The sequence below is a fragment of the Eptesicus fuscus genome, chromosome 20, assembly GCF_027574615.1.
Source record: "Eptesicus fuscus isolate TK198812 chromosome 20, DD_ASM_mEF_20220401, whole genome shotgun sequence".
Taxonomy (NCBI): Eukaryota; Metazoa; Chordata; class Mammalia; order Chiroptera; family Vespertilionidae; genus Eptesicus; species Eptesicus fuscus.
The window spans coordinates 43,423,037-43,448,306 of NC_072492.1; the positions used below are offsets into that span (position 1 = coordinate 43,423,037).

Here is a 25,270-nt window from a genome sequence, read left to right on the forward strand (position 1 = left end):
GCAGGCCTGGGGGGCTGGGGCGGGGAGAGGGGGCACTAAACCAGTCCTCAAGGAGCTTTCAGTCCAGTGGGGGAGACACAAGTCCTGCTACCACGGGATCTCCAGCCTGTGGAGAAGTTGGAGTTTCCAGAAGAGAGGGGTAGGAGGGAATAAACACTCAGTACCTACTGTGTGCTGGGTACTTTGCACAGACCACTATTTCTCTCCCCTCGCCACCCTTCTTTCTTTCTTATTGCAAAGTCCCATCTTCCAGGTTAGGATGGTGATGCTCAGAGAGCTTAAGAAACTTGTTTTAGGTTCCCCAGTGAGTCCAGTGGCAAAGCTGGGATTAGAATCCAGGTCACCTTATGCTAACATGGAAGACCATGTAACCTTGGCTCCAGTTCACCTCCTCCATGAAGTCTTTCCATGTCCTGGATGTAGAACTAACCACTTGTGCCTCTGGGTCCCCATTGTGCCCCACAGAAATGCCCCCAGGGCACCTGCATACTTCTTAGACTTATTTTACTTATATACCTGTCTCCCTTCACTAGGCAGTGAGCTCCTTGAGAGCAAAGAGTGATCTCGGCCATCTCTGAATCCCCTGTACATCCTGAATATAGCACAAAGTCCGTGCACAATAGCTGTTTCATAAATATGTGTTGCATGAACGATGGGAGGTGATTGGAAGGTCTCATGTCCATTTTCCTGCCTCCTTGGAATTATCCCAGACAGTGATAGGGGGGCATCAGAGGATGGACTGAGGGGTGGTGCTGGGGTAGAGGTGTGAACATCTGTCTCACCTGAAACCTTTCCAGTTCCCCACACTCGTCTACACTCATGCTTCATCCCCAGGCATTTCTCTTGGCTCACTCCAGTCTCTCCTGCACGCCTTCCTCCATGTTCTACAACGCTATCTTTCCCAGCACCTTTGCTGTCTAGAGGACAAGTCTGGCATTGAGATCAGAACCATCCCTTCCGGTCCCATTTTATTCTCATAAGAGCTTAAGAGGTAAGATAAGTGGAAGTGGCCGATCTTCATTTTACAGGACTTTCAAACTCCATGAGGCTGCTGTCCAAGTTCATACAATAAGTTGATGGCAGAACTGGGCCCAGTATGATGTAGGAAGGGAACAGGGCTTAGGGCAGTTTTCTGAATCAGGGACCGGCTGGGCTTCCCCCCAGGACTTGGGGGACCTGGCTCTGGGACACAAGAGACCCCAGTTGGTCTGTGAAATGGCATGGAGAGAATCCTAGAACCTTTTTATAAAAAATATATTTTTATTGATTTCAGAGAGGAAGGGAGAGGGAGGGAGAGATAGAAACATCAGTGATGGGAGAGAATCATTGATTGGCTGCATCCTACACACCCCCAAGTGGGGATTCAGCCTGCAACCCAGGCATGTGCCCTTGACCGAAATTAAACCTGGGACCCTTCAATTCATAGACCGACGCTCTATCCACTGAGCCAAACCAGCCAGGGCTTTTTTTTTTTTTTAATTCTTATTTAAAATTTTTATTTTCCTGTTACAATCGAGAATCCTAGCCTCTTGTCGCTGGCCAGAAGGCGCCAGGCCTTCTGCAGTCTTGATGGTTGCCAGTAGGTGCCGTCAGTTTGCAACTTTTGGTTCTGTCCCTCCAGTTCCAGCTTCCAGTCCCTCTCTCCCTCCTATCACCGGTACAGTCTGCACTTGCACAAAGTAGGAGAGGGCGCAATCCCCGCGAGACTGAAAGACCCCTGTTCTGGGAGAGGAAGCAGGAAGAGGGTCTTTGATTTGCATTTCAGCTTGGCTGCCCTGCAGCTTTCTAGGCAAAGAAAAATAAAACCCACAGTGGGTCACCAATTATGCCTGGACAGGAGCCTTATCCTGAAGCCAGCTCCAGGAGAGCAGAAGCGTTTGCGGGGGAGGATGGGGGAAGTACTAGGGGACCTGAGAGAGAACCTAGGAGATGGGTCCCTGCTCCAAATGTTACCTTGGCGGACCTCCAATCAGGAGGATTGAGGCAAGGGTGAAGGACACAGGCATCAGCAGGATCTCACAAAGGGCCTAGCCAACCCCAAAGAGCAACACCGGAATGAGAAAAAGGCACCCCTTCCTCAAAACCCTACACACATCTACAAAGCCTACAAGAGAAATGGCGCCCTCTGGAGTTGTGCATTGCACAATTTGTATGCACACAGCGTGGCAATCTCCCAAGCCACTCCGTCCTCTACCCCCCAGGAGTGGGTCTGGGCAGTAAAAGCAAATATCCGGGAGGGAGGAAGAGGCTGGGCACCTCCCTCCCCAGTTCAGAGATTCCACTGGGGAAGGCAGAGGGGACCAGGGCCCACATGGACCTTGGGAGACTGGGAGAGGAAGGGGGCTGGAAGGGGCAAGTGTGAAGAGAGCCTTAGGGCCATGAGGCCCTCCTGGGCCCCTCGTTGTGTACCTGTACTTCTCCCCCCACCTCACCCGACTGGTTGAGACTGGCAGCACTGGGGTAGGGTGGAAAGGACTGGCCAGGGAGACTGAATCCGCGGAGCCCACCCGGAGTCGGAGTCCAAGGTTGTGCTCTCAGTGGGGGGCCTGGGGCCCCCTTTGTGGGTCGGGATGAACCCTCCAAGGTTGGGGGAGGGGGCCAAGGAGTAGCCTCTTCGCTTCTCCAACTCCCTCCCCTCCCCTCCCCTCCCGGGCTCTGGTTCTGCAGCGCTCTCGGCGGCGCCTATCAGGGCCTCCACACTGCGCTGCTTCCTTCTTGGGCAGAAAAGGACTCTCAGCTGTAGCCGAGGCGGCGGCGGGGACGCAGGAGAGCGCCCCCTCCCCCTCCCGGCGGCGTCTCCCGCTCCCCCTCTCCCTCCCTCCCTAGCCTGATCCCCCACCTCTGGGAAGGCGCTGGGGGTGTGGCCAGAGGCTGCTATAAAGTCCGGGGTAGCCGTCCCGGGCCGCCGCTCTGTCCCTTACCCCCCCGCCTTCTGGACCCGGCCGAGGATGCGGCGCAGCGCCTCGGTGGCCAGGATCGCTCCTCTCCAGCCCGCTTGCTAACTTCCCTGCCTCCTCCTCTGTCCGCTAGCGGGGCCGCCCCGTCTCCCCACGCTCTCCCGATCCGGTCCTTCAGGCGCGCCGGGCGCTGCTTCCGTGGGCCTCCTGCTGCCAGCCCGCGCTCCCCGCCCGCACCTGGCGCCAGCGCCCCGTCCTCGCCCGATCATGCTGCCCCTCTGCCTCGTGGCCGCGCTGCTGCTGGCCGCCTGGCCCGGGCCGAGCCTGGGAGACGAAGCCATCCACTGCCCGCCCTGCTCCGAGGAGAAGCTGGCTCGCTGCCGCCCCCCCGTGGGCTGCGAGGAGCTGGTGCGTGAGCCCGGCTGCGGCTGCTGTGCCACTTGCGCCCTGGGCAAGGGGATGCCCTGCGGGGTGTACACCCCCCGCTGCGGCTCGGGCCTGCGCTGCTACCCTCCCCGGGGAGTGGAGAAGCCCCTGCACACACTGATGCACGGGCAAGGCGTGTGCATGGAACTGGCGGAGATCGAGGCCATCCAGGAAAGCGTGCAGCCCACGGGTAAGGTTCCATCAGCCCTTGCACGTCCTCCCTGGTGTGCGGCCCTCCCAGAAGCCCCTTTCCCCATAGGGCTGGCCCCGGAGGCCCTTGAAAATCCCCTGTGAGTTGAGGAGAAGGCAGGTACGTGGCAGGGCCCTCCTGGCATGGGACAGGCTCAGCCGAGCCAACTGCTACCCAGTCTCTAACAGCCTGTTGCCACTGTCAAGGAGGACTCTGTCCCATCCCTCCATCTCAAACCTCCCGAGGATGCCTACTTGGGAAGAGTAGTCTTGGCTGCTGGTGCAAGAGTGGAAAATTAAGTGACCTGGGCCAGCCCACAGCCTGCAAGTGAGCCAGATGACTGGAGGATGGGGGTGGGGGAGGGAGAGGGGGGAGGGGGAGGGGAGCTTCCTGTTGCTGATCCCCTCACCACAGGTGAAAACCCCAGGGGTCTGAAAAGCCAGAGCTTGGACTTTTGACATTGGGGTGGGAGGACTGGGACATGCATCTGAGAGGGGCTTTGGTGGTGAGGGGCAGCAGAGTTGCCCTTCCCCAAAGCCCCAGGCCAGCTCACCTAGCCGTTTGGGGGGTTCTGGGAAGTCAGGGGTCTCTCTACTGGACCTGGGCACCTTCTCTTGCCCTGGTACACAGGCATCCCTCTTTTTTCTCTTGGCAGGTGCCATTTGAGGTGGCAGAAAGAAGCAAGTCTGGGCTCCCAGCCCAGAGCTGCAGAAACCTAACGGGTGTGGGCTAGAGAGTAAAGAAGAGAGAGAGAGGGAGACAGACTTAGAAGGCCCTTTGCCTTAAACTCTTTCTTATCCTTTCTCTTTTCCATTTCTCAGTGAGCCTCTCAGTTGCTCCTTCTAATCTTTCTCAGTCTCTTTCCTTCTTTCTCTTTGTTCTTTCAGCCTCTAGTTTCACAAGCAACGTTCTGGAGTCCTCCTTTCCCCAATACCTTCTGCCCACCATCAGTTTCTTTCTCTTTCTCTGTCTTATTACCTTTCTCTGTTTCTGTTGCCCTGCTTCTCTCACTCTCATCTCAGTCTCTTTCTGTGTCACTGTTTCTCTTTCTTTGTTCCTGTCTTTCTGTTACTTTTGGAATCTCTCTCTCTCTGCCTGCCTTTCCTTGTGTCTGCTTTTGTACCTTGTTCCCTCTCTCTGTTTTGCTTTCCCTGTGCCCCTCTGCCTGTCTCTTTTCCTGGTGCTTGAAGCTTCCATTGTTCCAGTCCGGATGCTGGGACTCTGGCCCCAAGCTTCCTGCCCTGGGTCCCAGACCGCCCCACTTCCTCAATCCTCTGCAGCTTGTTAGCTGGAGGAGAGCAGGATGCAGGGAAAACAGGAAGGAGGTGGACCCCAGGGGTCTGGGCTTCAGGCCTCGCTGCCCTTCCTGCCCCTGGGCAACAAGAGATGGGTCAGCAGAAAACATTCTAGGAGAAATGCCAGCCTGGCACCCAGCACATCTGGGAAGGGGGGCAGTCCTCGGGGAATAAGTCGCTGATCATGGGGGCAGAGATGCCGGTGCCAGTGGGAGAGGAGGGGTACTGGTACCAGACCAGACTGGGAGTGAGGGCTGAGCCCTTGGGCACCCTGAGTATAACAGGACCACATTCTCTTTCTACCTCCCTCCTCCACCAGCCAGCGGGTATCTGGCAACTGATTAGGATGGTTGGTAGCCTCTTCCTCTCTCACCAACTTGAACATGGGGCAGAAGAACCCTCAGAGGGTCTTGGGCACCCATTTTCCTTGGCTGGGAACGAACACCCCATCCTGTAGTGGAGAAAAATCCATTTCCCTGGGAGCTTTGGGGAGGCATGAACAGTGTAATTGTCCTGTGGGTATCATGCAAACCCGCCTCCAAGGGTGGCTTTAGGTCCCCTTTGGATTACAGGGCCTGGGTCTCTAACACCCCTCACCCCTCCTTCCTCGCCTGTCCTCCACCCATGCAGTGCATGCACTCTCTGGAGAGGGAAAGGCTACGTCAGGGGGACCCCGGGGAAACTAGGCACCTTCTTGGCAAGCTGTGTCCCTGCCCTCTTACCTCCCAGCCATCACAGAAGAACCCTCTGCCACAGCCTGGGCCGCACAGCACCACGTGAAAGGCGCCCCCTAGAGTTGTGCAGTAGCCCTGCAAGGTCTCTGGTGAGACAAAGTGTCCAGGGCTTGGCCCCTGTCGCTACTATCCTCTTTAGCTTCCCACTGACAATAGGCCACTGTCCCTCCTAGGTCCCAAGGCTTGGGGACCTAAGCCTCTTCTCTCTGCCTTTTCCTCTTGGGGCTGAGCTTCAGCAAGTGACTGAGGGAACGCAGCCACTTGGCCTGCCCCCTCCCCTGAACTGCTGTGGCCCAGTTGCCTACTATTTGCCCCAGGGGCAGGCGCGCCCCCCCCCCCATCTCCAGGGTCCCCCACCTTCCTGTCCTAGCTTTTTGAGCCACAACAGGTTGTGGACTAATACCACTCAGGCCACCAGAAGTGCGGATGGGGTGGACATGTGCGTCAGAAATCCACAATTCTGCATAAGTGCGCTGACCCTGGATTCATGGAATCTGGGGGAGTGGACAGTGGCATCGACGTTTGGACTGGGGAGTTCCTCTGGGACAGGGTTAGGGAACATGCAGGCCAGGTTAATTTTTAGTCAGCACAGCAAATACTGTCCCCCACTACTTCAGTACTGGGAATCCAGTCGTGTCATGGGAACAGGGCCTTCCCAGAATTTCTGTGCCTCTGTGGGAGGGAGGAAGGAGGGGCATAGCTGCTAAATATGATTACTTTTTTCTAGTATTGGGAAAGTGAGAATTATTGGTGCCTTGGGTACCAGGAGTCTTTCTGTTTAAAGGCATAGGAGCTGTAGAGAGAAATCTCTCCTCCTTCCCTTCCACCCAGTCTACAATAGGACCTGCCTCACAGGGTGGGATGTCTAGTGTGGAGGAAGAGCTCAATAAAGTGGAGCAGTGATGAAGATGGTGATGAAGAGGACGCTGGATGGATTTAACATGAAGCTTAAATCCCCCTCTGATGTTGGGATTTTGGGGGACAGTAGGCAACGGAATAAAGCTGGGGGACATGCAGAGGAGTCGAGAGGTGGGGCAGACTTTGATGCCTTTTCCTGCTGTAAACTCGGGAGGAACAGGCCAGCTGTCCTTGTCTCTGACTCTTGAGGCCAGCAGTGTGTCACAACAGTGAGGGAGACACCCCTTGAGCCAGAACTCCAAGAAAGGGTCTGGTACCCACCACGGTGGCCTTGACTTCTCCAGCCAGAGCCCAGGGGAAGAAGGAAAAGGCCTTCCAGGGCAGGTGGGCGGCCTTCCAGGTCATGCCTGGAACCCACCCACCTCACAGTCTCACGCTGGGTGTCTTGAGTAGGGCAGGGGCTGGCGTTGAGGAGGAATCATGGGGATGAAATCAGGCAGCAAGAAAGCGGAAATCCTCTAGCTTTGGCCACGAACTGTGCGGCCAGCAGTGCCAAAGCTGTGAAGCCTCTTCTTTCTCCGGGTGCCTTCCCTTCCGCTGTTGCTGGAGCAAAAACCAAGGTTTCCCCCGTGGCTGCGTGTCCTTGGCCTCGCTCCAAGCAGGGGCTGGAGCAGACGACGTGGTCTACCTTGGAAGCCCCATCTCCCAAACAAGCCTTTTGGGATTCAGGAGGTCAGATCTCTCAGGGGGCTAGGTCTGACTCCAGCCCCTGCTCGGAGGGGAGCCCACCAGGACTGGGGTTTTCCAGAAGGCAAACCAGGTGGCCAGTTTTTGTAGGTGGGACGGTTCGGTTCACGTTTTCTCAGAGACTCAATGCTGTGACACTCACCCTCCCAAGCCAGGTGCCTTGGGGTGGGTACTTGGTGTGCTGGACAAGGAAAAGTTACAGATTAAATGGAAAGTCAACAAGCTAGGGTATAGCCAGGGTGCCCTGCCCTAGGTCTGTGTCTGCCCAGGCTGGGTCAGAGTGCCTGAGTGCATGTAGGTGTGCACACGTGGACAAGTGTGTGTCTGGACACGTCATTGTTTGTATATGTTTGTAATTCTTGAGTCCCGGCCTCTCGGTGTCTGAGTGGGCAGATATGGACATAGTCCAGGTACCTATGTCCCCATGAGAGACACGAAGGAGCTACTCTCCCTGTCTTGGTGTGTTCTTCTCTAAGCTTACACACAAGCTAGGCACACGTGTGCTGGTGGTGGTGGGGAAACAAAAAATGGGGAGACCAGGCATGCTGCCTGCTCATCTTCCCCAGGTAACCTCTATGTGACATGGGCCCCCCCCAACACAAGAACATAAGCGCAGCCCCAGATTTCAGTGAGTAGACCCAGTTGTCCTGAATGATACCGCTCAAGTTAAGGTATACACATTTTCAAATACCCACTAATAATCCCTCAAGCATTGGTCATTTGTGGACTTAGAATCATAGAACTTCAACATTGGAAAGCCTGGTTGCAGTTGAACTTCTACTCCAGATGTCTCTAGATTCTTGAGGCCTCAACCCCTCGGACGCTCCACACCTTAGTACCGTGGGGCTCTCTACCTCCTGAGACAGCCCCATTCGTAGAAAACCCTTACTCCTTGAACCCAAGAACATTCTGCCCATTTACCAAGCAGAATAAGTGTCACTGCAAAGTAGCCCTTTCCTTTATGGCCATGAAAACACACTCAAAGGAAAGACAGTAAAACCTTTCCAGGTTTGAAGGGCACTCGAGTTGGTGTTACAAGTGAGTCCCCTCTGGGCTGTCCTTGGGATGTTAGGTATGCTGAAGGACGGGGTATATCTCTGCTCTATTTATTTCTTCCCTTCGATTCCTCTTTCTAAGCCAGCCTGCTACTCGTGACAGAGCCTTCTTTCCATCCTTGATGACTCAATTTTATAAATAACCGTTGGGGTGGAATCTTGACAAAGACTTTCTGAGGGTCTCGATTCTTCCTGGCTTGGTTTTCCTTTATCTGCATGTTTCTCCCCACACTCCCAGGTCTAGGAGAATAAAAAGAGAGCTAACCTCCCCCTTCTACCCCCAACTCACTCTGGCCAGGCAGAAAAATACCATTTGACCCAGAGGCAGCTCTGGGACCACTGCCACACTTGGAGGAACCTGCTAATTCCTCAGGAAAAAAGAAATCCTGACACAAACCAGATGTAACCTTCTGTCTGGCCGCCAACATCTGGAATGCTGGCAGTGAGCTGCTAAGCCGAGCATTTCAGAGGAGGCTCTGATCTGCAACCCCTTCCCTCCAGCTCAGGCCTGTAGTCTGGATTCAGCTGCCCGGAGGGAGAAGCAGCAGTTACAATTGGGTTTTTCTTGAGTTCAGATAGTCTTCAGGACATCCCAGGGAGGGGGTGCAGGCCCAGCCTTTCCACCCCCATCTCCAGATCCCCAGTGCCCTGACGCTGGGCAACAGACATGGACTTTGGAAGGGGTCTGAAGTCTAAGGGTAGGGGACTGAAGGGATGTGGAAGGTATTCTCTTGGTCCTAGGGCCACACAGAGCATTACACAAGTATACACACACTTACTTGCACATGCAGGCATACACACCCACTCCCACTTTTCTCCTGTCCAGCCAATGGGGAGGGCTTGTTGGGTTGGATTTCTCATCACTCATGGAAACTTTGATTCTGGCCATTTGGAAGAGGGTCAGCAGGGCTGACAGCCCTGGGGATCCTGTGGCTGGCTCAGCCAGACGCTGAAAAGAGCAGGAAAGGAGACAGGAAGAGAGAGCAGATGGAGAAGGGGGGTGGTAGGAGGAGCTGACTAGGAGAAAAGATCCGGTGGGGGGCCCCCCTGCCTGCCTCAGACCTCTCAGCAGAGCCCAGGGGAACCTCCCGTCTGGGCAGCTGCAGCTGGTGACTCATCTGAGGGCCGGACTGGGTGGGGTGAGGGGCAAGTCAAGGACTTCAAGAATAGTCTCCTGAGGAGTTCCAGGGGAGTGGGAAGGAGACGGGGGTGAGGGGGGGGGTGTGCTGTTTTGACTTTTTCCTACTCCTAGACCCCCCTCCCCATGCTTCCCGTGTCAGGCTGGAGAGCCCCCAAGAAGCAGAAAGCAGGTGGGAGGCTGGGTTGGTGTGCTGCTCTGTCTTTTGTCCATGCTGACCTCTCCCCATCTTGGCCTGATTGCAGACAAGGATGAAGGTGACCACCCCAACAACAGCTTCAGCCCCTGCAGTGCCCATGACCGCAAGTGCCTGCAGAAGCACTTCGCCAAGATTCGAGACCGGAACACCAATGGGGGCAAGATGAAGGTCATCGGGGCGCCCCGGGAAGAAGCCCGGCCTATGGTGAGGACCTCTGACCTCAAATGCACATGTTTACAGGCACACACACCACCACCATCACACCACCACCACCACCACCTATGCCTATGTTCATCCAGTAAACGTTCTTTGGATGCCTACGGTGTACAGTATACGTCGTCAGGATCCAGAGAGTCCTCATTCCTTTCCTTAAAATTCCATTCCTGCTTGGTAGTTCTCTATATTGGCACAGCCAAAGTGATTTTTAAATACTGAAATACTTCATCCTGGTTGGTAACTCATGGTTGCCCCAAGCTTCCTGATATATCTTGGCCTTTCTCTTGGATTCCCCACCCCAGACCCTCTCAATCTCTAAAGGGTTAATGCTGGCCATAGCAAGGGGTCTTGGGACCCTGTTCCGGAGTCCGGCAAATGTCCTTTCTGACGGATGGTTCTGATGGCTCCGTGCTGGATCTTACAAGTTGTTGATTGCATGTTTTCATTCATCCCTCCTGCTTAGACATCACCCCCTTCCAGTCCTTCTCCATAGGTTTCTACAGCTCCTTTCCCACAGGGTTCCTTCACCTCACACCTCTCCTTTTTAGAAGCTCTTTGGCCCAAGATCCTGTCTTCAATGTCCCTCTGCTCTTCCCACCAGTGTCTTCAGAACCCAAGCCACGCCCTTCACCTCACTGGGCCCTGACCCTGACCTCTGGGCTTTGACCCTCCTTTCAAGGCCTTCAGTCCTGAGATGACCCCCATCCCTGGTTCTCCTGCCCCTCTTCTCTTCTGCTGAGCAGTTTCATCTTCTCTCTCTCCTCCAGCCCCAGGGCGCCTGCCAGAGTGAGCTGCACCGGGCCCTGGAGCGGCTGGCCGCCTCCCAGAGCCGCACCCACGAGGACCTCTACATCATCCCCATCCCCAACTGCGACCGCAACGGCAACTTCCACCCCAAGCAGGTGGGTCACCCTCTGTCTCCTGCTGGGCCCTGGCCTCAGCTCCAGGGGCATTAGACAGGGTCATCCAGGATAGATGCCTCAGGAAGGGGGAGGCTCCCCAACCCCTAGGATCCTTCCCAAACCTTCCCCCCAGCTTTAGGACCTCAGCTCATTTTGCCCACATCACTCATTTTTGGGATGAGGAGACTGAGGCCCAAAGTCACAGAGCAAGTTAACGGCAGACGAACTATCCTGCTTCCCCATCCAGGACTATTTTCACCTCTTGATTCACAATCTGAGACGTTTACCTGGTACACCTGCCAACCTCTGCCTCCTGTCACTTTCTCACTCACCCTACTTCCTTCCTATGAGTAGTTCTCCTTCGTCATCGAATGTCTGTCTGCCCTGGAAATGGAGGGACTAAGTCACGAGGGGTTAAGGGGGAAACAGCCTGACCCTTACCCCAAGCCGAGCAGCCAAACCACTTGGGGTACAGCCAGGATGGAGGTGATGCCAGATCTGACAGCTGGAGTTAGGGGCTTCGGGTGGAAGCAGAGGAAGGAGGTAGGCAGAAGAGAAGCCGTGAGTGTAGAAACCTCTGTGCCCCTCATACCCTTGGGACATGGGTTCCTCTGACCAGCCACCAGGAAGCTGGGATGTCCAAGAAGGCTGGCCTGCTCCAGCCCCATCTCTGGGCTGTCAGAGTTGGGCCCACATGGAAGGGTGGCATAGCTGGGCAGAGCACTGGGGTGCCTCGTGTTGGGTGTTCCCTGGGGAGCCCTGGCCTGGATCTCCTTCTCCAGCTCCTTGTGGGCATAGACACACACATTCTCACACTTCACGCTCTATGATAAATCCTCAGAGTGGGTTGCCATGCAGCCAGCAGAGGCCTAGCTAGGAGAAAGGCTGCCCCTGAGTCTACACATCCCAGCATGGCCCGAGGATGTGACGAGAGGTGTGCAATGAGTTGGGAATCAATGAGGCCCCCCCTTTAGGCCAATGCCAAACCTATCTCCAACCTTTTTCCCAACACCAATTATTTTGGTCCCAATTTTTAAAACTTTTTTTGCCCTAACTAAAAAACAAAACAAAAACGGTCATAAACTCTGTTAGAGAAGGTTTAGGTTTACAGAAAATTGAGCAGCAAGTGCAGAGTTCGCATCTACTCCCCCGTACCCAGTTTCCCCGGTTACTATCTAACATTAGTGTGGTGCATTGGTTATGATTGAGGAACTAATACTGATACATTATTAGTAACTAAAGTCCATAGTTTACATTAGGTTTCATTCTTCGTGTTGACAGTTCTATGGGTTTTCCTCCCCCAACTATTTTTCCTACTGAAAGGTCTGACCCTTGACCCTTGATCCCCCAGACTAAATCTGACCCTTAAGACGACCTTCACTTCAACTTTAATCCTGACTCTTAAATATACCTTTGCTCCCTGCCTTCCCTATCCATCCCCCCTTCCTGTTCTAATTCCGACCCAAACTTGGGCCCAACTGCTTTAGTTGTTCTAACTTTGACCTCTATCTTTATCCCAACTCTATTTCTGACCTGGACTCTGAGTCTCACCCAACTCAAGTGTTAGTCATAATTCCCAATTCAACTGCAATTCTTTATCCTGACGGTACTGTAACTTCAACTTGGATCCCACTATTACCCATAATCCCATTCTTTTTTTTAAAAAAACACACACATTTTTATTGATTTCAGAAAGGAAGGAGAGGAGAGATAGAAACATCAATGATGAGAGAGATTCATTGATCGGCTGCCTCCCGCATGCCCCCACCAGGGATGGAGCCCGCAACCTGGGCTTGTGCCCTGACCGGGAATTGAACCCCGTGACCTCCGGGTTCATAGGTTGATGCTCAACCACTGAACCACGCCAGCTGGGCTATAATCCCATTCTTAAAAGTCCCAACCTAATGAGAACACTCAAAACATCTCTGACCTGTACCTTAGTCTTTCAAATCCAGCTTCATCTCTAAATCCTGTGGATACAATTCCCCCCTAGGAAGGCTAGAGAACTTCCTCAGGGCCCTGCCTTTTAAAACTCTCTGGACCTTTCCTTCTTAGCCAAGTTCTCGCTCTACTTCATCGAGCTCAGAAGATTTGTGCTCATGAGAGAGCCTCTGGCCTCAGGGGCCGTCATGGAGCGATTGTCTGATTTGGGGACTGTGCTGGGATTAGGGTTCACCCGACTGACCTCTCATGCCCTTGTCTTGACAGTGCCACCCCGCCCTGGATGGGCAGCGTGGCAAGTGCTGGTGTGTGGACCGGAAGACAGGAGTGAAGCTTCCGGGGGGCCTGGAGCCGAAGGAGGAGCTGGACTGCCACCAGTTGGCTGACAGCTTCCGCGAGTGAGCCCTACCAGCAGGCGGGGGGCTCCCTGCCCCCTGCTCCCCCTCCCCCTGGAGGCTGCAGAGCTGACCTGGAGCCTGGATCTGAGTCCTGGCTCTGCCTCTGGCCCAGAAGTTTTCCTCGGCATGTGTGGTGTGTGTGTGTGCGTTGATGAGCATGGATGTACCCTTGGGGTGAGCCGGAGCCTAGGGGTGTCCTCTTGGGGCTTAGATAGCCTAAGAGGTCAGAGTGGCAATGGGGAGCCCTGGTGTGTTTCCAAATTGACCCTGGATTCATTCATTCTTTTATTCACTCAAGTCATCTAAAAACATTTACTGGCTACATATTACATGCCAGCTCTAGTTCTCAGCCCGGGGTGGGGGGCGCTCTGATTCTGACTTCCTCTGATTTGGACATTGGGGCCACCTCCTACAAGGTGGACACAAGTCTGTGGGAGAAGAGAAGTTCCATGCCCATAATCCGAGGAGGAAAGTAGACATGTCCCTTGACCATTGTCCCTCCCTCAATCTAGTGGTAGAGTGGAGGCCACAGGGAAGGTGTGGGGTAGCAGATGGCCCAATGGTCAGGAGACCAGGCCCACTCCCAAAGCTAAGGGCTGCCAGGCTCCTCTTCTCTTCGTCCCCAGGCCCTCCAAGGGCAAGGACCTGCAGAGACAAGCCGACTTTGGGGTTGGGGGAATGGCATCTGCTTGATTGCCTGGCAGCGGAATCCCTGCTGTGGAGTAGGGGAGAGGGTCCTAGGAAGGCCTGCAAGGCAGAGGGCTGGGGCGGTGGGGCCCCTGTCGGAGCAGTCAGGGAGGGAGGGAAGAATGTGTAATTGGAATGTGTGTGCCTGATGGGGGAAAGGACCAGCGTAATGGGATTGGGCGGGAGTGAGGGACTTGCCTGGGGTCCTGCTTCCTTCCATTTGTAGTCAGAGCCACGAGATCAGCAGGGTGACTCCATCTGGCTCACAGCCAGCGCCTCTGCCTCCTGCTCCACACCTCCTTCCCTACAGCTCCCGCGGCGCGCCCGTACCCTGCCCCCTGGGCATTTTCTGGCTTCACTGGATGGAAGGAGACTTACCCGGACCTACCAGTTGGCCATGATGTCTTTTTTTTTTTTTTAACAAAACAAAAAAAAAACAATACAATTGTGTTTTGCTTATTTATTTAAATTAGAGACAGGGGTGTACCAGGGATGGGAGGCCTATCCTACATGGTAGAAGGACTCTAAGACTCAGCCAATTCACCATCCTCTCCCTGCAGCCTCTTCCGGAGGGGCCTCCCTGTCCCCCAAGTCTGTGCTGTTGGTGTTCAGACTCCTGGTGGGGAAATACTGGCTTCCAAACGGAGGGAGGGAGCCGGTCAGCCCTGCTGGGCCAGAGCTATTCCTGGGAGCAGCTGGTGTGTGAGGCTGGGGCATTTCCTAGGGCATCAGGCAGGTTGGGTTTGCATCTGAATTTGATTTATTAATTTGGGGGCGGGGGAGGCACTGCCCTGAAGCTTGGGAAAGGGGTAAACTTTCCACCACATTCCACAGCTCTGCGTGCTTGGATTCCTGGTTGGGGGTTGTGCTGAGATTTGATTCTGATGGGTCGAGGGGTCAAGAGTGGGGGCATCTTTGATCTTGCTGTCCTGGGCACACTGGGCTGTGGGCTTTTGGTGGCAGCCCCCAAATTTGTGCCCACATGGTACTATTGGATTCCTGGTCATTTCCTAATGTCCCTCTCCTCCCGGACCTCTGTGCCAGGCACTGATTTCTTGGGTGGAGGTCCCTTTCTGGGAGTTCACAGGCAGCCTGGGGACCCTGTGCACCGAGCTGCTGCACTCTGGGGGTGCCCCCTCCTGTCTGGTCTGGCCTCTGGGGGCGCACCCTCCTGTCTGGTCTGGCCTCTGGGGGAGCACCCTCCTGTCTGGTCTGGCCTCTGGGGGCGCATCCTCCTGTCTGGTCTGGCCTCTGGGGGAGCACCCTCCTGTCTGGTCTGGCCTCTGGGGGCGCACCCTCCTGTCTGACCTGGCCTCTGGGGGAGCACCCTCCTGTCTGGTCTGGCCTCTGGGGGCGCACCCTCCTGTCTGGTCTGGCCTCTGGGGGAGCACCCTCCTGTCTGACCTGGCCTCTGGGGGAGCACCCTCCTGTCTGGCCAGCTCCTGGATTCCTAGGCCCTCCCCAGTTCCAGAGGTGCTGCCAGGCTCTCGACTTCACTGGCCTCTGATGTGCGGGCACCTGTGCTGTCTGCATTTTGAGTCTGGGGCTGCAGTCCTCCCTCATCTCTAGCTCAGCCATCTAGTCTCCCTGAGGCACCATGGGCCCCTGGCAGCAGGAGATAACGAACCAAGTGACAGACGCGGAGGGTTGATCTCTCAGCCCCTGACCACTCTTCAGAGAGCCCCCTACTTGTGGGGCCAAGGCCAAGGCATGTTGGAGTAGGAGGTGGGTATAGGCTGCCGATTAAGTTTTAGGTCCCTAAACCAAATGCAGGAAAAGTTTCTCTTTTGATCCCTAACGTATCTCTTTAAATGCTCCAGCCTCGCACCCTTGGCCATGGGTGGCAGGGGGTCCTTTTCCTTTCATGGGCCTCCGGAAAAAGCAGGGTCTGCTTTTAGCTGCACACATGGCCTGGGATGTGCCTCTGTGCTACATGTATATTGATGGTGTGTGTGCGCGTGTGCGTGCGCACATGTGTGTGAATATAGCAAAGTGATACCTGACATGTGAGAGTGTGGGCTTTTACAGGGCACATATACCAGGTCTGGGTGTGTATGGATGAGTGCATTTGTGCGGTGTGTCCCTATGTGGGCTGCTCCATGAATCTGAATGAATGTGTATGAGGTGAGGAGAGAGGGAATGAGAAATTCAGACATGTACCCCCCTCCTGGCTGTGAAGGAGTGACCCTCGTTCATTAGGTGTCCCCTGCAGGGCTTGGGAGGGAGCTGTCTAGCATCAGAGAACAGAGAATGTACACCCCACCCCAACCCCGGGCGCTCGCCCCCATGATCCAGGAGCCAGGTCGTAGGTGTTAAAAAAGAAGAAAATAAGGGCAGCTCAGTGTCCATGTGGACACTCCCCTGGGCAAGGTGAGCGGTTGGGGCAGTGTCGCCGTGGGAGAACGGGCTCCAGGGAGGACTTGCCGGCCTAGTTTGCACCAGGCCCTCCCACCCTCGATTCCAAAAACCCTTGAAATGGCCACTCTAGTTGCCACAAGGGCATCAGCATCGCTGGCATAGGTAGAAAGGAGGAGATGGCAAGGACCAAACTATTACGTCCTGGTGGGCCACCATACCTGGATAAACTTAAAACCACAGCCCTCAGTGCTCTGTCCTGCTCCCCCTCCACCCTCCCCGAAATGTTGTCCCGACCCCCCCACCGTGGCTTGGAGCAGGAGTATGGGGGACATCTTGCCAGAATCTTCTAGGCCCGTGGTCGGCAAACTCATTAGTCAACAGAGCCAAATATCAACAGGACAACGATTGAAATTTCTTTGGAGAGCCAACTTTTTTAAACTTAAACTTCTTCCAACGCCACTTCTTCAAAATAGACTTGCCCAGGCCGTGGTATTTTGTGGAAGAGCCACACTCCAGGGAGCCAAAGAGCCGCATGTGGCTCTTTTTTGGTTTCCATTTCCCAGCTCATTAGTGGCGATCCAGCCCTGATGTCGGCTGGAGGTTGGGGGCTGGGTTTTCCATTGGCAAGAAGGCAGGGTGGGGGTAGAAAGAAAAAAAACGGAGCCTTGGACTGACTCTGATATTGGATTCAGGTGGGGAAATCTCTGGAGCGCTGGCCAAGCCTCCCAGCCCCTCCTCCCATCAGGGCCCCAAGGTTCCAGCCACGGCCAACGCTCCAACTCCTTCCAGGAAAAGGCTGCTCCGATCCGACCGGCCTCTCCTCTCACTCCTGGGGCCAGATTCCCCCAAGCAGCTCCAGGAATGTTCTGAAGCATGAAGGACAGGACTCGGGGCGCCTGCTTGCCCCCGCCCCGTCCTGAGGGAGTGGGGGAGACGGGGAGAGGGGGATACGGCTGTGTGGTAAAGGACCCTGGAACATTCCCAGCCAGAGAAACGCCCCCTGCATTCTAGACCCCTATGTCAATGTCACCTCTGACCTAAAGAAAGTCAAGATGATGTGGTTGGATGGAGCTGGGAGGCGGGCTGGCGGCTGGAATGTTGGGTGGTCCCAGGGAAGAGGGGAGGAGAGGGGCCCCGCTTGTGAGTCAGGGGGAAGGGTCAAGGGGGAGGGGGAGTTAATGGAAACAGTAAGTAGAGGAGAGACAATGGGGCACTTTTGGGCACACCCCCGGGGAGCAGACACCACTCCAGCCAGCCAAGGGTCTAATTAGATCTTCACTGTCAGGGTGACCTATCCCTTCTCTGTCTGAGGCCCCAGGGTTGGGGAGGGTTGGGGTCAGGGAGTAGGGGTGTGTGTGCGCCACAGATAATTAGAAACATGCTCTACTGAGCCAGCAGGCACCACCAGGACTGCCTCTGTCCTCACTGCCCCCCTGTCTCCCCCAGATCTCTAATCCCCTTCCCCACAACCTAGACAATTCCAGCCAGGCTAGGGGAGGGGCTGGAGGGGCCTGGGAGTAGAAACCCGTTGGGGTTGGCTTCCCAGGCCCTTACACACACTCTGAAGTGCAAACAACATATTTTCACCATGCAATGGTATTTAATTACACATAAAAACAGAGCCATTAAACTGAAATTAAACCCGTTTTGGAACCACTTAATTCAGGGCATGACAAATTGCTTTCAGCAGAGGCGGCAGTGAAGTCCCCTCAGGCAGAAACGGAGATCAGCCGCTTCCACAGCTGGCGGGGGGGTGGGGGGGGCAGTTAGGGGGAGCTGTTCTCTTGGCCCCCTTGCCAGCTCTAAATTCTGAAATTGGGGTCAGAACTTTCTTTGTAAAGACCACCCAGGCCAAAGGGAAGTCTCTAGGTTTGTTTAGGATAAGAATGGGGGTTGAGGCCCTAGCCGGTTTGGCTCAGTGGATAGAGCGTCGGCCTGTGGCCTTCGGACTGAAGGGTCCCAGGTTCGATTCTGCTCAAGGGCATGTACCTTGGTTGCGGGCATATCCCCAGTAGGGGGTGTGCAGGAGGCAGCTGATTGATGTTTCTCTCTCATCGATGTTTCTGACTCTATCCCTCTCCCTTCCTCTCTGTAAAAATCCAATAAAATATATTTAAAAAAAGAGAAAAGAATGGGGGTTGGGTAATCACAGATTCACTGAAAAACCCACTTTTATTTAAAAATATTTTTATTGATTTGAGAGGAAGGGAGAGGGGAGAGAGATAGAAACATCAACGATGAGAGAGAATCACGGATTGGCTGCCTCCTGCATGCCCCACACGGGACTGAGCCGGAAACCCAGGGTACATTGACCTTGGTCTTGCTGTCGCCCACTGGGTTACTTAAAAAAAAAAAAAAATGGGCTGGGGCCTTCTCTAGTTGCCTCCACTTCCCTTTGTCTAGGCTGCCTAGGGGATAGGGGAATCTTCCTAGGACATACGGACATGGTTCATAGGTTGCCGCCTAACCACCAAGCCACGCCCACACCAGCTGGGCTGTTCAACCCACTTTTAGACAACTCAGTCCATCTTATCCATGGGGAGGTTGAGGCCCAGATGCCAAGGTCATTGAGAGCCAGGATTCGAACTCTGGCGCTAAGCCAGGACCAGGGAGGCTTTTCTTTCCAGGTGTGTATCCTTTTCCCTGGGCCTGGAGACAGAGCGAGGGCTGGGGAATCAGAGCAGGGCCTGGTCAGGGAGGGTAGATTTCTCCAGAACTGGGCTCCCACCTGGTCCAAGCCTGGAGACAGCAGAGAAGGCAAGATGGGGGCCCTGGGACATGGGGCTGCGGAGGCACCTGGAGGGCAGCCTGGTGCTCAGACTCTGGAATCACACCTGCTGGGTGAGGTTGGGCAGGTAAGACTTTCACCGAGGCCAGAGCCTCAGTTTTCCCAGCTGTCCAGTGGGGATGGTCGTTCCTATGTAGAGAGTGAAGACCAGTGGGCAGAGCGTGTGACCAGGGCCTGGGCAGAGGTCAGGAAGTGGGGGGTTAGGACCCCGTTCACAACAAGGTGCTGCTGGGATCTGGTGGTTTCCAGGACCTGCGCTTGCCCGGACGCCCTGTTTGCAGCCCTTCTTCTCCCTCCGCGTTCCTTCAGCTTCCCTTTTCTCCTCTGTGGTCTGGACATCTAACTACCGACAGAGGTCTGGGGTCTGTGCTTAGACGTAGGGACAAAAAAGGGGCGACATACTAACCCTGACTATCTCAGGGGAGGCCCGCATGGCAGCCTTACAAACTGAGACCGCAAGTCACCACAGAGGATGGTCCGAAATGAAAACGTCCTAACTAAAAGCCGTTCATGGCGGGGAGTCATGTCCTAGGCCAGTATTTTTCCCGAAGGAAGATCGATCTTTACCCTAACTGAGCCTGTTGTCTTTTGTGAATCTATGTATTTTGTGTCTACATACTTTGTATAACATACCTGATAACATGCCTTTGGACTATCACAGTAATTTCCTTTTCTCCCGACCCCTCAATGCACAACCTTGGCACCTGAGTGGAGAGCACCAGTCCCCTCGTTGTTATCATTATTGTGAGAAACATGCCTCTGATTTATCTTCATAGGAAAGAAGCAGCACGTGGCCAGGCCATTACTGAATTTCCCCAGAGCAAGCAGGATGTGGGGTGGGGAGGGTATGAGCAAGATTCCCCTAGACCAGTGGTCGGCAAACTGTGGCTCACGAGCCACATGCAGCTCTTTGGCCCCTTGAGTTTTTAGCAAAGGCCAGCTTAGGAGTACCCTAATTGAGTTAATAACAATGTACCTACCTATATAGTTTTAAAAATTTGGCTCTCAAAAGAAATTTCAATCGTTGTACTGTTGATATTTGGCTCTGTTGACTCATGAGTTTGCCGACCACTGCCCAAGACAAAGGGAGGTGGAGGCAACTAGAGAAGGCCCCAGCCCATTTTTTTTTAAAGTGAACCAATGGGAGACAGCAAGACCAAGGAAATAGATGACCAAATAGTCCTCAGCCAATGAGGAACCGGAGGCGGGTCTAAATAAAGAGGCTGCGCTCCTTGCCCTCGTGTGTTCCTGTGAAATGGGCGCCCGCTCTGGAGAGTGTGATAAAAGCCTCATTTTCACCATGCTTCTGTTTCCTAGTCCGTCATTTGAAATTTGGACAGGTGAGCCATTTCTCCCATTATCACGTTAATTGCCAGTGTTAACTGTCCTATACCCGCCTATGTAAAAGGAGTGTCTATTTGTTTTATTTTTAATCCAATCCCGGAGATTCCACACCCGGTCCCCCTTGCTTTGCTTTTGCTTCTCGGCAGTTGCCATCAGTTTGGCTCAAATACACTAAAAAGAAAACCCCCACAAACAAACAAACAAACAAACACCTCTCAAAAATTCTTACAGCTTTGGATGTTTCTTATGTTAACCGACTATTGGGCAGGAAAAGGCAGGCCCACGCTGGTGGCTGTGTATGAGGCCCAGGTGTGTGAGGCCCACCTGAGAGGTGAAAGGTGACCAAATGGGAGGGGGTCGCACTCGGGGGAGGGCTCTGGGGGTGCCCATGAGGCTGTGGCCTCCCCCCCCCCCCACCGCCAATGTGCCCTCCATGATCTGGGAACCTGCTCTCTTGATTGGAACCAGATGGGCCTGGTGTGGTCGGAGGTCTGTCTCTGCAGTCCGCTCCTTCCGAGTCCTTCGCCGGGAGGGTGGCGGGGTACAGACTACGGGGAAGTGGAGGTGGTGAGGCGCTCTTCACCAGGGAGGGTGGCAGTGGTGTGGGGACCAGCCTTGGACAAGCCTTTCCCGGGGGCTTGGGTGGGCAGTCCTGGAGCCTAGGACAATCTCCCCACCCCCACCATGACGCTCAGAGGCAGGGTGCCAAGTGGGGGCTGACGGTGCCAGCCCCCAGGCTCCTGGAGTGGCCCCCAGGTCATTCTCCTCACCCCTGGCCTCCTTGGCCTTGGCAGACAGGGGTTCTTGCGCTGGGGGTTGGGGTGGAAGGGCTGGGGCCTGGCTGGAGCTGGGCTGAGGCCCAAGGTTCCCGTCATTTCAGGCCTGGCAGCTACCCCGCTGCAGATGGCTCCCCCGCCAGCCTGGCGGCCAGCGCAAATGCTTTACAGCTGTACTTCTCTCTATCGGCTCGCCCTGGAGCCCTGGAGGGCAGAGACAGAGATGGGGAGCCTGGGGGACTCAGAGGGGCCCGCACGGAAAGCTGGAGTGTGTGGGAGACAGGCCAAGACAGCTGGTTGCTGAGTGAGAAGGACAAGGAAACTTGAAGCTCCTGAGAAAGTTTCCCCCACATGCAGGGAGCGCTTCCTGAGGGAGGATCGTATTGGGGGTGGGGTGCTGCCTGGCTGGGCCGGGGCTCAGGGTCTAGTCTCTGAGTAGAGCCAGAAGCTTCTAGTTGGAGCAGCAGGGAGGGGAGCCCAACCTCCTCCCTACCCAGGGGAAATTGGATCAGACTGCTCAGGGAATAAATTCAATTTTCCAGCATCGTGGAAGGTTAGTCGGACAATAGAGCCGCGGCCCGCCCCCACCCCCCCCCCCCCCCCCCGCCCCCGCCACGAAAGCCTAAGAAAAAAAGCCCAATTGCCTTTGGCTGAGCTGTTTCCCAACTTCATTTCTCAGCCTCAGTTCAAGGCTTCTCATTCAAAGCGACATGTGACTGCTCTGTGACCCCTGGCCTGATCGCGGCCTGGAGGGTCAGGCCAGGCCAGCCTGAACTGTGCTCCCAGGACCTGTGATCACCCCCACTTCCAAAAGCCCTGGATGAGGGAGAGGCTGTGGTAAAAACAAAAACCTTCCCCAGAAGAGATTTCTTCGAATTTAGGGTGGGTGAGTCCCAAGTCCCAGGCAAAAGGCCCAGAAGGGTTTATATGTAAGTGGACCTTAAAAATTTTTGAAACTTTTTCTTTTGGGTGTGGGGAGGGTTGCCTTTAAATTCAAATGGCCTTGTAAACCCCTGCAGCGGATGTTCTTGGGGCTCTAATGAGGGGAGATAGCCCTGCAAACTGGGGGTCAGCCTCCAGTTGTGCTATTTGCAGATGGTGGCCTTGTGGGGGCACTCTGGTGGCCTGTGGGGGACTCCGGGCACTGGTAGAGGAAGAGAGGGTCAGCATAAGCCAAAGTAGAGGGAAGGCCCAGAGTGGGGGAAGAGCAGAGGCTGCCAGGAGGCAGATCCTGAATTTCTGGGGTGGGAGGTAGGAGGGAGGAGAGACCACACAGGAAGCTTTGGGGAGAGCAGGGCAGTATCTTGGCTGGAGAGGGTGTGTGTGTGTGTGTGTGTGTGTGTGTGTGTGTGGGTGTGGAGGGGGGGGGCGGGGATGGGAGGTGGAGTGGAGGTGGGGTGGAGAGAGAGGGAGATGGCTCTAGCCTGAAAGCCGGGAAAGGTCACTTCCGGGAAGACCAGGGCTCACCCATTACACAGATGGGAAACTGAGGCCTATATGAGTCTGTGACTTGCTTGCCTGAAGGCATAAACAAACTGGTGGTAGAAGCAGATTGGAACTCAGGGCAGTGTTCTTTTTGTACTGTCTCCCAGTGGGGCAAGAGGGGGTCTTCAGGCAGCCAAGTGGAACAGGATTCTTTCGGCACCAGAAAGGGGAAACTAAGGAATAAGGCCTATCGTTTGGGAGGAAGGAAGGAGGTCCTGATGGAAGATTCTAGGTGGAAAGGGGGTGGAGGTGGGGCGGTGATTTTGTCAGCAGCCTGAGGTGGGCACCAGGGTGGGCTGGGGAACCTGATCCCTGAGGGGAGAAAAGGGGTTTGGTGCATATGGAGGAGGCAGGGGACTAAACCTCTGGCTTAATGAGCTCCAAATGTCATCATTCTTATCACCATCACCATGGGTTTGGGTCCAGATTGCTTGGTTTCAAATCTCACTTCACCGCTTATTATGGTTGGAAACTGGGACATTGACTTAATTACCCAATCCACAGGTCCATAGCCATCAGATGAGGAGGAATAACAGTACTTATGTCGTGCTGTCAAGATTAAATGAGATAACATCTGGCAAAGCTCCCAACAAATACTTACTGTAGGAGGCCTGAGGTGTGCCAGGCACTGTTTCAGGGGAGTCAGGGGTGAACAAGGTGAGTCGTTTTTCCCATGGAGCTCCCGTTCCAGGGGCATGGTCCTTGGCATATACCTCAGGTGCTTAATGAAAGCTAGCAGTGCTCTCTTTCGCGTAACAAACATTGGTTCTGTGTAGGCCACCAAGTGCATTCATGTCCAGTGTATGTTTAGGCTTCCCATAACCTTAATTTGTTTTATTTTTTATTTATTACTTTGAGAGAAAGAGAGAGACAGAGACATTGATTTGTTGTTCCAATTAGTTATGCATTCATTGGTTGGTTTTTGTATGTGCCATGACTGGGGATCAAACCCTCAACCTTGGAGTATTGGGACAACACTCTAACCAACTGAGCTACCTTGGCCAGGGCCCATAACCATAATGTTATGGGGTGGGTATTGCAAATGGGAAAATGGAGGCTCAATGTCCAGAGGAGTGACTTGCCCTTAAGTCAGGCAGCTAGTCAATGGCACAGGTTCCTGCTTCCAGATCTGGCTGACTTTAGAGGCTTCTCACTCTTGATGCAGAAGATGGAAGGTGTGTGTGTGTGTGTGCACATGCGTGCGTGCACAGTGGGAGTGAGGTGAACTAGGAATACGTCCCGCCTCAGTGTTCACCGGGTGTCAAATCGGATGCTGTGGAGGACAGAGCATCTCTCCTGGGGCACATGCAGGCTCTCCCCCACCTCCTGGTCCACCCTGGGGTGCCTCATCCACTGTTCAGCTGGGAGCTCAGCACATAGTTGGTGAATGAATGAATGATATGTGACTGACACTCTCTCCCCCCCACCCCCATTTTCTATCTCTGGTTCCCTCCTCCTGGCTTGTCTCCTTTTCCCAGAGGCCTGCTCAAAGCCAAGCTCCACTTGCCCTCCTTGGCAAGATCCGGCTGGAGAGGGGTAAAGGCTGAGCCGCCTTCCAGAAAACAGAGTTATAATACAATCCCTGTCTGGCTCCAAGGGCCCAGAGTCAGGAAGAAGGTCTGTCTTGCTGTGGGCTGAGGGCCAAGCCTGGTCAGCACTGGGACTGTCGGGGTGGAAACAAGGCTGGGAAAGGAGTAGGGGTGCTATGGATTGAGCTGTGTCCCCCAGATTCACATGTTGAAGCCCTAACCCACAGTATGACTGTATTTGGAGCTAGGACTTTAAGAGGTAATTAAGGGTAACCTAGGTCCTAAGGTGTGTTCCTAATCTGATAGGATTGGTGACTTTACAAGAAGAAGGGAGAGATCTCTCTCTCCAGGACACACACTGAGGAAATGCTGTGTGAACAGTGAGAAGGTGGCCATCTACAAGCCAAGAAGAGAGCTCTCACCAGAACCCAACCATGCTGGCTTCTTGGACTTCAGGTCCCAGAAGTGAGAAAACAAATATCTGTTGTTTAAGCCACCCAGTCAATGGCATTTCGTTATGATAGCCTGAGTAGACTAATACCGGGGGGAATGGGTAGAGTAATCTTGGTTATAGGTCTTTGCTATTCATCACTTTGAATATTTCTTGTCACTCCCTTCTGGCCTGCATAATTTCTGTTGAGAAATCAGCTGATAGTTGTATGGGCATTCCCTTGTAGGTAACTAACTGCTTTTCTCTTGCTGCTTTTAAGATTCTCTCTCTGTCTTTAGCTCTTGGCATTTTAATTATGATGTGTCTTGGTGTGGTCCTTTTTGGGTTCCTCTTGTTTGGGACTCTCTGTGCTTCCTGGACTTGTAAGTCTATTTCTTTCACCAGGTAGGGGAAGTTTTCTGTCATTATTTCTTCAAATAGGTTTTCTATATCTTGCTCTCTTTCTCTCTTCTGGCACCCCCATAATGCAAATGTTGGTACGCTTAAAGTTGTCCCAGTGGTTCCTTCCACTATCTTCATATTTTTGGATTATTTTTTCTTTTTGCTCTTCTGGTTGGGTGTTTTTTGCTTTCTCATATTTCAAATCATTGATTTGATTCTCAGAATCCTCTACTGTCGAATCCCTGCATATTCTTTATTTTAGTCAGTGTATGCTTACTTTCTAACTGGTCCTTTTCCATTTTTTTTTTGAGGTTTCTAGAAGATTCTTGAGTAACCTTATAACCATTGTTTTGAACTCTATATCCAGTAGTTTGCTTTCTTCTATTTCCTTCATATGTTTCTTTGTCTCCGCATTTTGGATGCTTCCCTGTGTTTGTTTCTATGTATTGGGTAGAGCTGCTATGTCTCCTTGAGT

The 25,270-nt window shown here is 54.0% G+C and overlaps 1 protein-coding gene across 1 annotated transcript; it reads left to right on the forward strand.

Moving 5' to 3' along the window:
• The first annotated feature begins 2,879 nt into the window (after window positions 1-2,879).
• Window positions 2,880-14,099, forward strand: IGFBP4 (insulin like growth factor binding protein 4). The gene is made up of 4 exons (XM_008144895.3): window positions 2,880-3,513; window positions 9,586-9,743; window positions 10,523-10,657; window positions 12,866-14,099. The coding sequence occupies exons 1-4, from the start codon at window positions 3,165-3,167 to the stop codon at window positions 12,998-13,000; spliced, it is 777 nt and encodes a 258-aa protein (XP_008143117.1). The 5' UTR covers window positions 2,880-3,164; the 3' UTR covers window positions 13,001-14,099.
• The last annotated feature ends 11,171 nt before the right edge of the window (window positions 14,100-25,270 follow it).